Source organism: Ornithorhynchus anatinus, chromosome 3, assembly GCF_004115215.2.
Source record: "Ornithorhynchus anatinus isolate Pmale09 chromosome 3, mOrnAna1.pri.v4, whole genome shotgun sequence".
Lineage (NCBI taxonomy): Eukaryota > Metazoa > Chordata > Mammalia > Monotremata > Ornithorhynchidae > Ornithorhynchus > Ornithorhynchus anatinus.
In genome coordinates, this window is record NC_041730.1 from 46,572,523 (window position 1) to 46,588,234 (window position 15,712).

A 15,712-nucleotide genomic window follows, 5' to 3' on the forward strand; every position below is an offset into this window, starting at 1 on the left:
TTATATTAATGAGGTTGCATAAATGGCCACCGACGCATTAACTGGGGACAACTAGGTAAACACTGATATAGGCAAGCAATTTCCCTCCCTAAAACAGCTCATTAAGCTATTGGTTAGAAGTAGATAAAAGGTTCTTTCTTACATTATCTGTAGGTTGAGTGTTGACAGCTGTTTGTCAAGGGAGTTTGGGAAAAGCTTTACACTACAGTTTGCCTTAATGAGGTGACCCAGAATGAAAGAGTGTGATAGCTTGAAGAGGATTTCTGGAGAGCGAACAGTAACTTTAATTCTGTGTACTTGACTTAACAACAAAAATACGGTTATTTGTTTTGAAGTATCTCTTTTTGCTGAAATCTCCCTGCTAGCCTCACAAATGGGTTGCTTCATTTCCCTTCCCTTTTTGTGTTTGCAAGAAAACAAACTATTAAGGTATAAAAACCCCCACCACACACACATTTTAGGCGCTTAGTAGAATCCCCTGCACCCAGTAAAGTGCTCCACAAGCACCACCGGTCGATAACGCTAAATGGCACCCAAACATGTGAATTGGATAACTGTGCTTCGGAAACCTGCGCGGTACATCTTTCCATACAACTTCCGAAAAATCATTTAGAACTGCTCTTTGCTTTTATTTTGACCTTCGACTTGACCAGAGGCTCCTTGGATACGTTAGTGCCCGGCTCACCTTTCATCTTGAAGTAAAAGGAAGAATTAAGTAGCGTCTGGACATATCTTCTCTTGCCGGCTCTTCGCGGCCGGGCTTGACGGCAGGTGTCCTTCCTGCTCTCGCCAACGAGGAGGATTTCTGAACCGGGAGGCTCATCTTCTAGGAGGCACGTGGTCTCCCTAGGCCCTGGCGAGGCCCCAGCGCTGCCCGCGGAGAGTGATTCTCTCCTTCCCGGCACACGCAAATCCAAGGGCTTTTCCTCTGCCTCCTGTTTTCTTTGTCTAAAGAGCAAGAAGGTGGACAGGGCTGGAGAACTAAAGAAGTTCTCTGTCTGACTGGCCTTTTCCTGTGTTGCTACCTGGCTCTTTTTTTTCTTTCGGGTTTTAAAATGATTCAGAAAAAGGCCTTCAAGTTTCTGGGCTTCCTCATCGTTTGAAGGCAATGGCGGTCTCTCCCGTGAAACCTCTCTAGAGGGGATGGATCGGTCACACTGTCTCCCACAGCTCGCTCTGGACGACGGAAGACTTGGGAAGTACTGGGAGAGGTCCAGACTCCTCGGGACAGGCCCTGGGACAAAAGACTCCTGAACTACAAAAACCTCTTGGCTGAGATCAGGGCGATCAGGAGTCTCTTCGGTTCTGGATTTCCTTCTCCGAGACAGTCTCTTTGCCTTGGGGCCCCGCACACTCAATTCATCTCCCGAGCCGTCACTGTGAAATTCCGGGCCGGTGGGAGCGGAAGACAAAAGAAGATCTGTGTCGCTCCGACAGCTGTCTGTTTCAGGGGAGGGGATTCCCGACACCCCATGGACAGATGCTTCCTTGTGCGGTTTCCATGGCTTCTTGAAACCTGTCATCGTCCCACCAGCTAATTGGTCTAGAACGGACTCAAAGCCCCCATGCTGATACAGGGTCTGAGAAGAACCACCCCCTCCTGCAGGGCCTGCATTCCCCTCACCAAACTCTGGACTCGGGAGACGGCCAACACTGGACCCTCTAGGTCTCGGCTGGTCCCCGGGGCTTTTTCTAGGGGCCTGGGGGCTTCTGCAAACACTTCTGGAAGCCGCGTCTGATGGTTGTTCTGGACAGACTTTGCGGCGACCTTTGTCTTTCTTTGTTTTCTTGCCAATTTCAGATGCAGATGAACAAGAAAACGCCTGGTTCTCTCCACTGCATTGGGTGGAATAAGCAGGATCTAGATCTTCTGACCCATCCCCACAGTGCTTGTTTTTAAACTTTTTGTTCTTTTTGCGAGCCATGAGACTGGAAATATTTGAAACATTCTTCAACAGCCCCTGGTATTCCAAACAAGGCTTCATAAGGTCCTTTTCTTCACACAGCTCAGGCACGGTCTGCTTAAGCGCACCAGCCACATGAACATTTTTGGGCTTTTTTGTCTTCTGATATTTCTGGGAGTTTTCCTTGAGCTCATCAGAGTTTCCAAGAAGATACAGGAATTCCATTTTTGTGTCTGGTGCCCGACTGGAGAGCTGGGAAAAAAAAAAAGAAGACAGAACTGTAAACTCATTTCTGTAACTTTTTCAACAATAGGTAGAGGCAGGGTTAGGCTGGGAAATCAGCGAGTGTTTGGCAACTATGAACCATACTCCTATTCTGTCACAAATCAGAGCCACCAAGATGCTCTTCAGAGCCAGTATCGAGAGAAATAAAGAGAATTTTTTAAAATAATATGTCTAGCACCTTACTAAGCGCTGGAGTAGATAAGGTAAATCAGGTCAGACACAGTTCCTGTCCCACATGGGGCTCATCACCTAAGTAGGAGGGAGATCAGGTATTGAGTCCCCCTTTTACAGATGAGGAAACTGAGGCATGGAGAAGTGAAGTAAATAGCTAAGGTCACGCAGCAGGCAGGTGGAAGAACTGGGATTTTTTAAAAATGATATTAAAAAATTTAAAGTTAAGCGTTAACTATGTGCCAGGAACTGTACTAAGCACTGGGGTAGAGATGAGCTAATTAGGTTGGACAAAGTCCATGTCCCACTGAGGCTCACAGTCTTAATCCCCATTTTACAGAGGAGGTAACTGAAGCACAGAAAAGTGAAATGACTTGCCAAAGGTCACATAGCAGACAAGCGGCAAAGCCGGGATTAGGCCTGCCAATAAAGACCTGACTTCCAGGTCCGTGATCTTTCCACTAGGCCACACTGCTCCTAGGTTTCTTTCTCTTCCTCTCTAGACTGTAAGCACCTGAGGAGCAGGGAACTTCTCTGCTAATTCTGTTGTATTATATTCTTCCAAGCACCTAGTACAGTACTCTGCACATTGTAAGCGCTCAGTAAATACCATCGATTGATCGATCAATTGATTTCACTCCTCACACCTTTCTCCCACTCAAGTACTGAGGCTGGGATTTTCCAATACAGTTCTGACTGGTCTGGCCTTGAGCAAAAGCGGAAATTGTGAAATGATCCACCCCAGAGTAGCCAGGTAAACAGGCAATCCAAGGAGGATAGATCTCCCCCGGGGCCTGAGTTGCTGAGACTCTTTGGGGACCAGCCATCAATCAATTGTTAGTCAATCATCAGTCTCTATTATTATGAATCCTATTATTTCTACTAGGCCATGCTGAGAAAACCAATATAGCATCATGGCTCCAAACTAATACAGCAGAAGCAGCGTAGAGGATAGAGCACGGGCCTGGGAGTCAGAAGGTCACAGGTTCTAATCCTGGCTCCTCCACTTGTCTGCTGCGTGGTCCTGGGCAACCCACTTCACTTCTCTGTGCCTCAGTGATTTCATCTGTAAAATGGGGTCCGAGACTGGGAGCCCCACGTGGGACAGGGACTGTGTCCAACCTGATTAACCTGTATCTACCCCAGCTCTTAGAACAGTGCCTAGCACATAGTAAGCACTTAACAAATGCATAATTATTCATTATTATTATACAGTTAGAAGGCAGGACCCCTGACCACAAGGAGCTAGCAGTCAAGAGGGGGAGGGAGACACTGAAATAAATTACGGCTAAGGGAAATGGCAGAGTGTAAGGACTTGAGCAGAGTGTCTGGCCAACAGCAAGCGCAGGTTGGAGGATGGCTGACCTGGTCGAACTGCTCCAATTAAAATAAATCAGACCAGGCTGAAAAAGATTTGAATGATAATCATTGTTATGAGATGTGTTATATGATGATAATAATTGAGAAGCAGTGTGGCTTAGTGGAAAGATCACGGGCTTACGAGTCAGAGGACATGGGTTCTAATCCCACCTCCGCCACTTGTCTGCTGTGTGACTGAGCAAATCACTTAACTTCTCTGTGCCTCACTTACCTCATCTGTAAAATGGGGATGAAGACTGTGAGCCCCACGTGGGACAACCTGATTACTTTGCATCTAGCCCGGTGGTTAGAACAGTGCTTGGCACTGTGTGCCAGTAAGCGCTTAACAAATACTATAATTATTATTATTAACTTTTGTATATGTTATGCCCTTACTACGTGCCAGGCACTGTACTAGGCACTGGGGTGGATATAAGCAAGCAAACCGGGTTGGATACAGTCCTTGTCCCATGAGGGAGCTCACACTTTCAATCCCCATTTTCCAGACGAAGTTACCTGAGGGACAAAGGAGTGAAGTGATTTGCCCAAGGCCCCACAGCAAACAAGTGACAGAGCCGCGATGACTTTTTGACTCCCAGGCCCGTGTTCTATCCACTATGCCACGCTGCTTCCTAAGAAACCCTCAGTGATTCTCAGAGCCAGGCTGACACAGGCGCATGTATGTACGGACATGTACACACACATGCACACACGTGAGGTCCTTCAGTTAAAATGCCCTCTACTTTACCTGGAAGTTTGCCCCTGGGATTCCTCAAAATCCTAATGCAATCATATTTGTCAGGATTTGCAACTGTAGAGCTAATTCCATAGCTCTATTTCACTCAAAGTTCACTTTTTACTAGCCCTTCCTGTTTCTACCTCGGTGTAGGGGATACAGCAAGGGCCTGGGAGTCAGTAGGTGATGGATTCTAATCCATGTGGGTGCCGTGTGACCCTGGGCAAGTCGCTTCCCTTCTCTGGGCCTCAGTTACCTCATCGGTAAAATGGGGACTGAGCCGGGAGCCCCTCGTGGGACAGGGACTGTGTCCAACCCAATTTGCTTATATCCACCCCAGCGCCTGGCTCATAGTAAGCGCTTAATAAATGCCACAATAATAATTATTATTACTTCCCCCAGTGCTTAGATCATAGTAAGTGCTTAATACCATAAAAAAGAAGAATAGTTAACCAAAGCATACATATAAGAATTTGGGCTGAGCTAGTGGTCTTCGCTAGTGGCCTCGGCTGGTACGTCTGTCCAGGCTGTCTTATCTAATTCGCTTGTACGTACCCAAGCACTCAGCAGAGGGTTTGACACAAAGTAGGTGCTAAACAAATATTATTACCATTATTATTGTTGAGAAATTGAGGGAGCAGAAGAGAAAACCCTGGTCTTCACTTCAGCAAAAATGGATTCATATGTACTAATAATGCTAAGAGAAATACTAATAACCATAATTAATAATGATGGTACTTGTTAAGCCCTTACTATGTGCCCAGCACTGTTCTAAGCCCCAAGATAGAAACTAGGTGGTCAGGTTGGACATTGCAAGTGTGGTCCAAAACACAACTTAGTCATTTAAAATAATGATTGTGGTATTTGTTAAGTGGCAAGCCCATGCCAAGCACCGGAGTTGATACAATAGAACTCATCCCAGCCCATCCCCTCTGCCCCCAGCCTAGCCCCTGCCCAGCCCCAACTCATCTCAGCCCACCCCCAGCCCCTCAGCCCACCCCCTGTGGAGTCTCCAACTCATCCCAGCCCTACCTCATCCCAGACCAGCCCCCCAGCCTAGCACCTGCAGAGTCTCAACACTTCCCCCCCAGCCCACCAGCCCACCAGCCCTAACTCATCCCAGCCCAGCCCACCCCAAGCGCAGCCCCAATTCAACCCAGCCCACCCCTAGCCCTCCAAGCCCAGCCCCTAAGCAGCTCTAACATCCCAGCCTACCTCCCTCCTAGCCCAGCCCCTGCCCAGCCCTACCTCATCCCAGCCCAGCCCCTGCCCAGCTCCATCTCAACCCAACTCAGTCCAACTCCCCCCCACCTAGCCCAGCCCCTGCCCAGCCCTAACTCAGCCTTGCCCACCCCCAGCTGGGCCCCAACTCATCCCAGCCCAGCCCAGCCCCCACCTAGCCCAGCCCCTGCCCAGCCCTAATTCATCCCAGCCCAGCCCCTGCCCAGCTCCAACTCAGCCCAACCCAGTCCAACCCTCCACCACCTAGCCCAGCCCCTGCCCACCCTAACTCATCCCAACCCAGCCCCAACTCATCCCAACCCCTGCCCAGCTCCACCTCAACCCAACCCGGCCCACCCCCACCTAGCCCAGTCCCAGCCCCGCCTCACCTGGTCCTCGGGACGTCTGTCCACTGTCCGGCAGAGGGTCCTCTCTGGTGCTCCTTGGCACCTTCTGGGAGGGTGGCAAGGTGGTCTCCCTGGGGACAGACACACGTGGCCTTCGGCTTCGAGAACCACTGGGCACGGGCGAGGGCCACGGCCCCGAGGTCGGCCTCGGCGGGGAGGAGTCCGCGGGAAGGTGACCGGTCGGGGGTAGGTAGGGGGTGGTTGGGGGACTGGGTGACTCCTGGTGACCCCCGGGCACCTGCTGGTCCCGAAAGGGAGGTGGGGGAGGAAGAACCGGTCCCGGCTGGCTCCGCCGCAGGCCTTCCACACGCACGAAGAGGTGGACGAAAGGGTGGACGGAAAGCCGGGCGAAGGGGTGGACGAAAGGTTAGACGAAAAGCCTAGATGAAGGGATGGATGAAGGGATGGACGAAGAGGTGGATGGAAGGTCTAGACAAAAGGGTGGACGAAGAGGTGGACGGAAGACCAGACGAAGAATGGACGAAGAGATGACTGGAAGGCCTAGATAAAGGAATGGACGAAGGAGCGGACGAAAAGCCAGACGACTGATGGACGAAGAGTTGGAGGGAAGGCCGTACAAAAGACGTACGGAAGGCCGGGGCGGGGTCAGCAAAGGGGGCGGGGGCAGCGGGGGAGGAGCCCGGCTAGGGCGGGCTCATTCATTCATTCCGTCGTACTTATTGAGCGCTTATTGGGTGCAGAACCCTGGACTGAGCGTTTACAGCAGGGGCAGAGGTCAGCGGCGAGGGAGGGGGACGCCGGGGTCAGCGAGGAGGAAGGCGGGGTCAGGGCTCAGCAGGGGCCGGAATACTAATAATTATAATGATGGTGTTGATTAAGCGTTTACAGGTGTCAAGCACTGTTCTAAGCGCTGGGGTAGAGACAGGGTAATCAGGTTGACCCACGTGGGGCTTGTGGTCTTGGGCCCCAGGGTTTGGCCTTGGATCTGCAGGCCCCGGGGTTGGTGGGGGGGGGGGGGGTCCCTGTCCAGCCCCTTGCCCCCCATTCCATCCTCATCTCCTCTTCAACTCAGGGTCTCCCCTAAGAACAGCCCCACGCCCCCGGACTGGGCAGCCGACTCTGTTAATGAAAATAATCCAGGTATTTAAGTGCTTACTATGTACCAGGCAATAATCCAGGTATTTAAGTGCTTACTATGTACCAGGCACTGGTCTAAACGCTGGGGACGAGCAAATCGGGTTGGACACAGTCCCTGACCCACATGGGGCTCACCATCTTCATCCCCATTATACAGATGAGGTTAACTGAGGCCCAGAGAAATGAAGCGACTTGCCCAAGGCCACGCAGCAGACAAGTGGCGGAGCCGGGGTTGGAACCCATGACCGTCAGACTCCCAGGCTCGTGCTCAATCGGCTAGGCCGTGCTCTGTTGTTTTGCACTCTCCCAGTGATTGATTGAGAGACGATGTGTGACTGTGGGCAAGTCACTTCACTTCTCTTTGCCTCAGTTACCTCATCCGTAAAATGGGGATTAACTGTGAGCCTCACGTGCGACAACCTGATTACACTGTATCTACCCCAATGCTTAGAACAGTGCTATGCAAATGGTAAGTGCTTAAAAAATACCAACATTATTATTATTAATAATCATAATGGTATTTGTTAAGCACTCACTATGGGCCCTGCATTTTTCTAAGTGTTGGGGTAGTGACAAGATAATGGGGTTGGACACAATTCCTGGTCCACACGGGACTAACGGTCTTAATCTCCATTTTACAGATGAGGGAACCGAGGAACAGAGACATTAAGCGACCTGCCCAAGGTCACACAGTAGACAGGTGGCGGAGCAGGGATTAGAACCCGTGATCTTCTGACTCCCAGGCCCGGGCTCTACCAGCTAGGTCGTGCCTCTTCAATGGCCCGAGGATCCGGCCCCGCCGACGGCTGTTTCAAGACAAGCTACCCTGGGCCAATCACTGGATCTCTCGGGGTCTCAGTTCACACCTGTGGAAAGGGAGATCAGCCCCTTAAAATCCGATTTTCCCTCCTTGGGTAGCTAGACCCCCTAGGACAGGCTGCCAGAACGCTTCTGCCCATCTGCCAGCAAGTAACAGTGATAATGATTGTGGTAAGCATTTACTACGTACCAAGCACTGTGTTGAGCGCTGGGTTAGAGTCACGGTATTCAGGTCAGAAAAAAAAAAGGCATTAAAATTGGAAATTCCACGCCAAATCTAGCATGGGAGAGTGCTTCTTTAAGCTGCTGTTGCTTCACTGCTAACAATAATATTTATTTATTTACCAATTTATCTATATTAATGTCTGTCTCCCCCTCTAGACTGTGAGCTCGCTGTGGGCAGGAATGTGTCTATTTGTTCATTCAATCGTATTTATTGAGCGCTTACTGTGTGTTGTCATATTTTACTCTCTCAAGCTCTTGGGACAGTGCTTTGCGCACGGTAAGCGCTCCGTAAATATGATTGAATGAATGAATGAATGAAAGAACAGCAAGAGTTGGTGATATTTATTGGTAGCAATGATATTTATTGAGGGTTGGCCACATGCAGAGCACTGTACTGAGCACTTTGGAGAGAACGATGCAGCAGAGTTGGTATTTGCCACAACGAGCTTACAGTCTTGAGGGGAAGACAGGCATTAAATTTATTTTAAATTACAGATACAGACATAAGTCCTGTGGGGTTTAAGGAGGGGTGACTATCAAGTGCTTAAAGGGCACAAATCTAAGTGCTAGAGAGAGGGAGAAGAGTAAATTCAATCGTATTTATTTAGCGCTTACTGTGTGCAGAGCACTGTACTAAGCACTTGGAATGAACAATTTGGCAACAGAGAGGGACTATCCCTGCCCAACAACGGGCTCACAGTCAGATGAGGTTCTGACTCAACAGAGCTGATTTTCCGTTCCCTGCCCACTGCGATTTTACAGTCCAATGGCAAACCCTCCACAGCCAGAGGCATCATCCATGGTCTCTCTCTGTTGCCCAACTGTCCATTCCAAGTGCTTAGTCCAGTGCCCGGCACATAGTAAGCGCTCAATAAATACTATAGAATGAGATAGACTCGATAATAAAAATAAAATAAAAGACATGGAGTGTGTTTTGAAGCCGAATGTGTCTCAGCTTGCCCCCTTACTCTCCACCAACTTTTCCTATTTGCCTCTTCCCCTGAGGTCTCATTTCTCAGCGAGGTAGAGGAAGGTGGAGCTCAGAACTTCTTCGGTCCTGCACTTCTTACTCTGAGAGAACCATTCTGAGAATGAATAAGAGAAGTCTTAAATGTCTTTGCTGATGGCAGTACCTGTGAAGGGCCATATTCATTCAATAGTATTTATTGAGCGCTTGCTATGTGCAGAGCACTGTACTAAGCTCTTGGAATGTACAATTCGGCAATATCTAATTCCCAACTCTCCATTCTCTCCCAGCACTCAGTACAGGGCTCAGACCCCGGCAAGCGCTTAATCACAACTATTATTATTAGGACTAACAGTAGAAATGATAGTGGTAGACAAGCAACGTGGCCTGCTAGATAGATCAAGCGCCTGGGCCTCCAAAGGACCCGGGTTCTAATCCTGCCTCCGCCTCGGGCAAGTCCGCTTAACTTTTCTGGGCCTCAGTTCCCTCATCTGCAAAGTGGTAATTAAGACTCTGAGCCCTATGACAGGGACTGTGTCCGACCCGGTTATTTTGTATCTACCCCAGCGCTTCGTGCAGTATCTGGAATGTAGTAACCGCTTAAACAAATACCACAATTAGTAGTAGCGATAGCATTTAAAGAACACCTACCGAGCACAAAACACAGGTGTAAGCAGTTGGGAAATTTAAATTGCAGCAAAATCTGATTTCCTGCCCCAGAGAATCTTAGAATCTAAGGTAGAAGACGGACATACAAACTATTTACAATAGTGGACTCTGAGAAAAAGAAGGATCGGGATTGGACCAAAAAAATGTGAAGTATTGGAATCAATTAAATAATTGAAGGTACAGTTGAGGATTCATAAGGGATGAGGGTGGCAATAAATGCATCACTTTTAAGGGAGGCTACTGTGTATATGTGACGCAGAGTGTTGGGAATTAATCAGGGAAGGCTTGTTGGAGAAAGTGGAATTTGAGGAGGGCAGTGAGGATAGCAAGGAGAGTGAGATCTGGTGAATTTAGCGGAGGAGGGAGGGGAGTTCCAGGCTTATAGAGAGAAGAGCAGGCGAAAAGAACTGATAAGATGGAGAAAACCGGTAGAGAGCTTTGATTGAAGTCAATGGTAAGGAGTTTCTCTTTGATCTTTGATGTTGGATGCAGAAAGAGATAATAAGAAGGGTATTGGTTATGTGCTTCATAGGTGCCAGGCACTGTACTAAGTGGGTGGTACAGTGGAGGTTTTTGAAGAGTGGAGAAATCTATGCTGAGGCATGTTTAAGGAAGATGATCCTGGCGGGAGCGTGGAATAAAAAATCAGAGTGGGAAGAGGCTGGCGGTAGGGAGAACAGTGAGGCTCCTGGTGCGGTAGTCTGACCCTGATATGATGAGCAAGTGGAGGAAAAGGGAAGAAGGGTCCTGGAAGTGTTTGGAGGAAGAATTGGCAGGATTTAGCAGTTGATAATGTGAGAGCTGAAAGAGAAGAGTTGAGGATGACACTAATCGATCACTCAATTGATGATATTTATCGATTATGATGATGAAATAAAGTATGCCGTTTATTAATTCATTAATTTAATGTATTTAATCTATATATTTAATTTTATTTAATTGCAGAATATTTATTCATTCATTCAATCATATTTATTGAGCGCTTACTGTGTGCAGAGCACTGTACTAAGCGCTTGGACTGTACAGTTCGGCAACAGAGACAACCCCTGCCCAACAACGGGCTCACAGTCTAAAGAGGACTGTACTAAGCGCTCGGGAGAGTACATCAGGCGGTCCCTGTCCACACGGAGCTTACAGTCTCGTGGGGGAAACTGACGTTAAAATAAATTATGGCTATAATTATAATTATTATAATTAATAATTAAAATATATTATATAATTATATTATTATAATAATAGTATTTGTTAAGCACTTCCTAGGTACCGGGCCCTGTTCTAAGCACTGGAGTAGATAAAGATAATCGGGTTGGACACAGTCCCCGTCCCACATAGGGCTCACAGCCTTAATCCCCATTTTACAGGTGTGGGAACCGAGGCCCGGAGAAGTGAAGCGATTTGCCCAAGATTGCACAGCGGAAAAGTGGCAGAGTAGGGATTAGAACCCATGACCTTCTGACCCCCAGGCCCGTGCTCTCTCTCTGCATCTACCCCCTCTCTAGCCCTGGATGAGGTGGAGCCAGTCTGAGAAGGAGCCCTCCACCCTGGGTTCATTGCAGGCTGAAGCTTCTCCCTCTCTGGCCTGGGGGAGTGGGGGTGGAATTAACCTGAAACGCAGCCCTGAAACGCGCTGGGCATGTCACCCGTCGCCTCAAAAATCTCCAGTGGTTGCCTATCGACATCCGCACGAAACAAAAACTTCTCACTCTAGGCTTCGAGGCTCTCCATCACCTTGCCCCTTCCTACCTCTCCTCCCTTCTCACTTTCCTCTGCCCACCCCACACGCTCCACTCCTCTGCCACCCACCTCTTCACCGTCCCCCGTTCTCGCCTGTCCCGCCGTCGACCCCTGGGCCACATCCTCCTGCTGTCCTGAAATGCCCTCCCTCCTCACCTCCGCCAAACTAACTCTCTTCCCCTCTTCAAAGCCCTACTGAGAGCTCACCTCCTCCAAGAGGCCTTCCCAGACTGAGCCCTCCCTTTCCCCCCACTCCTCCTTCCCATCGCCCCTCCTCCCTCCCTCTGCTCTACCCCTCTTCCCCGCCCCACAACACTGGTGAATAGCCATACATATTTTTCTATTTATTTTTATTAATGATTTGTCCATATCTATAATTCTATTTCTTTGTATCGATGCTACTGTTTCGTTGCTTTGATGTCTGTCTCCCCCCTTCTAGACTGTGAGCCTGGTGTGGGCAGGGGTTGTCTCTCTTTGTGGCCGAATTGTACTTTCCAAGCGCTTAGTAGAGTGCTCTGCACACAGTAAGCGCTCAATAAATACGATTCAATGAATGGACTCTATTTGTTGCTGAATTGTACTTTGCAGGCGCCTAGGACGGAGCTCTGCCCACAGTGAACGCTCAATCAATACAATTGAATGACAGAATCGTCTCTGTTGCTGACTTGTACTTTCCAGGCGCTTAGTACAGTTCTCTGCACACAGTAAGCGCTCAATAAATATGAATGAATGAATATTTATTGCTGACTTGTACTTTCCAGGCGCTTAGTACAGTGCTCTGCACACAGTAAGTGCTCAAAAAATATGAATGAATATTTATTGCCGACTTGTAGTTTCCAGGCGCTTAGTACAATGCTCTGCACACAGTAAGCGCTCAATAAATATGAATGAATGAATATTTATTGCCGACTTGTACTTTCCAGGCGCTTAGTACCGTGCTCGGCACATAGTAACCACTCAATAAGTATGATGGAATGAATGAATGAATAGTTGTTGCTGAACCGTACTTTCCAGACGCTTAGTACAGTGCTCCACACGCAATAAGTGCTCAATATATGACTGAATGAATATCTGTAGCTGAATTCTACTTTCCAGGCGCTTAGTACAGTGCTCTGCACGCAGTAATCGCTCAATAAATGATTGAATGAATATTGGTGGCTGACTTGTACTTTTCAGGCGCTTGGTACAGTGTTCCTCTCACAGCGAGTGCTCAGTAGCGTGGCTTAGTGGAAAGAGCCCGGGCTTGGGAGTCAGAGGCTGTGGGTTCTAATCCCGCCCCGCCGCTTGTCTGCTGTGTGCTCTTGGGCAAGTCACTTAACTTCTCTGTGCCTCAGTTACCTCCTCTATAAAAATGGGGATTAAAAAATGTGAGCCCCACGTGGGGCAATCTGATGACCCTGTGTCTACCCCAGCGCTTAGAACAGTGCTCTGCACGTAGTAAGCGCTTAACAAATACCATAATTAATCTTATTATTATGACTGAATGAATATCGGTTGCTGACTTGTACTTTCCAGGCGCTTAGTACAGTGCTCCGCATGCAGTAAGCGCTCAATAAATGTGACTGAGTGAACATTGGTTGCCGAATTGTTCTGTCCAGGCGCTCAATACAGTGCTCCGCACGCAGTAATCGCTCAATAAATGATTGAATGACTATTGGTGACTGAAGTGTACTTTCCAATAAATGATTGAATAATAATAATATTTGTTAAATGCTTCCTGTGTGCAAAGCCCCGCACGCTCCGCTCCTCTGCTGCCCACCTCCTCGCCGTCCCTCGGTCTCGCCTATCCCGCCGTCGACCCCTGGGTCACGTCCTCCCGCGGTCCTGGAACGCCCTCCCTCCTCACCTCCGCCAAACTGATTCTCTTTCCCTCTTCAAAACCTTACTTAAAAATCACCTCCTCCAAGAGGCCTTCCCAGACTGAGCTCCTCGTCCCCCTCTACTCCCTCTGCCATCCCCCCTTTACCTCTCCGCAGCTAAAGCCTCATTTTCCCCTTTTCCCTCTGCTCCTCCACCTCTCCCTTCCCATCGCCACAGCACTGTACTTGTCCGCTCAACTGTATATATTTTCGTTACCCTATTTATTTTGTTAATGAATTGTACATCGCCTTGATTCTATTTAGTTGCCATCGGTTTTTACGAGATGTTCTTCCCCTTGACGCTGTTTAGTGCCATTGTTCTTGTCTGTCCGTCTCCCCCGATTAGACCGTAAGCCCGTCAAACGGCAGGGACTGTCTCTATCTGTTGCCGACTTGTTCATCCCAAGCGCTTAGTACAGTGCTCTGCACATAGTAAGCGCTCAATAAATACTATTGAATGAATGAAAGCCCTGTTCTAAGCTCTGGTGGATACAAGGTAATCAGGTTGTCCCACATGGGGCTCAGAGCCTTCATCCCCATTTTACAGGTGAGGTCACTGAGGCCCGGAGAAGTGAAGTGACTTGCCCACAGTCACACAGCTGACAGGTGGTGTAGCTGGAGGCGGGATTCGAACCCATGACCTCTGACTTCCAAGCCCGGGCTCTTTCCACTGAACGACTCTGAACGACTGACTGAGAAGTAGCGTGACTCAGTGGAAAGAGCCCGGGCTTGGGAGTCCGAGGTCGTGGGTTCGAATTCCGGCTCTGCCACTTGTCAGCTGGGTGACTGTGGGCGAGTCACTTCACTTCTCTGGGCCTCAGTGACCTCATCTGGAAAATGGGGATGAAGACTGTGAGCCTCACGTGGGACAACCTGATGACCCTGTATCTCCCCCAGGGCTTAGAACAGTGCTCGGCACATAGTAAGCGCTTAACAAATACCAACATGATAATTAATCAATAGGACTGAGTGCAGGACTAGCCTTCCGCGCCCCGCGCATGCGCGCCCTGGCCCCGCCCACTGGGCGCCGCCAGCCAATGAGCGTCCGAGTCGAGGATTCAATGAATGAATGAATGAATATTTGTTGCTGACTTGTACTTTCCAGGCGCTCAGTACAGTGCTCCGCAGGCAGTAAGCGCTCAATAAATGAGTGAATGGATATTGGTGGCCGAAGTGAACTTTCCAGGCGCTCAGTACAGTGCTCCGCAGACAGTAAGCGCTCAATAAATGAATGAATATTGGTTACTGAATTTTACTTTCCAGGCGCTCAGTACAGTGCTCCGCACGCAGTAAGAGCTCAATAAATGAGTGAATGAATATCGGTTGGTGAATTTTACTTTCCAGGCGTTCAGTACAGTGCTCCGCACGCAGTAAGCGCTCAATAAATGAGTGAATGAATATCGGTTGGTGAATTTTACTTTGCAGGCGCTCAGTACAGTGCTCCGCAGGTAGTAAGCGCTCAATAAATGAGTGAATGAATATTTGTGGCCGAAGTGATCTTTCCAGGCCCTCAGTACAGTGCTCCGCAGACAGTAAGCGCTCAATAAATGAATGAATATTGGTTACTGAAATTTACTTTCCAGGCGCTCAATACAGTGCTCCGCATGCAGTAAGCACTCAATAAATGTTTGCTGAATTTTACTGTCCAGGTGCTCAATACAGTGCTCCACAGGCAGCAAGCGCTCAGTAAATGAGCAGAGAAGCAGCGTAGCTCAGTGGAAAGAGCCCGGGCTTTGGAGTCAGAGGTCATGGGTTCGAATGCCGGCTCGGCCACTTGTCAGCTGTGTGACTGTGGGCGAGTCACTTCACTTCTCTGGGCCTCAGTTACCTCATCTGTAAAATGGGGATGAAGACTGTGAGCCCCACGTGGGACAACCTGATTCCCTTGTGTCTACCCCAGCGCTTAGAACAGTGCTCTGCACATAGTAAGCGCTTAACAAATACCAACATTATTATTAAATGAGTGAATGGATATTTGTGGCCAAAGTGAACTTTCCAGGCGTTCAATACAGTCCTCCGCAGGCTGTTAGCACTCAATAAATGAGTAAATGACTACTTGTGGCCGAAGTGAACTTTCCAGGCGCTCAATACAGTGCTGCGTACGCAGTAAGCGCTCAATAAATGTTTGCATGAATATCGGTTGCTGAATTTTACTTTCCAGGCGCTCAGTGCAGTGCTCCACACGCAGTAAGCGCTCACTAAATGAGTGAAGGAATATTTGTGGCCAAAGTGAACTTTCCAGACGCTCAGTACAGTGC

The 15,712-nt window shown here is 48.8% G+C and overlaps 1 protein-coding gene across 1 annotated transcript; it reads right to left on the reverse strand.

The window, feature by feature from the left end:
- Positions 1–260: 260 nt before the first annotated feature.
- Positions 261–6,643, reverse strand: LOC114810200. The gene is made up of 2 exons (XM_029060941.2): positions 6,066–6,643; positions 261–2,156 (listed from the first exon to the last, which is right to left on the reverse strand). The coding sequence occupies exon 2, from the start codon at positions 2,127–2,129 to the stop codon at positions 606–608; it is 1,524 nt and encodes a 507-aa protein (XP_028916774.1). The 5' UTR covers positions 2,130–2,156; positions 6,066–6,643; the 3' UTR covers positions 261–605.
- Positions 6,644–15,712: the final 9,069 nt, after the last annotated feature.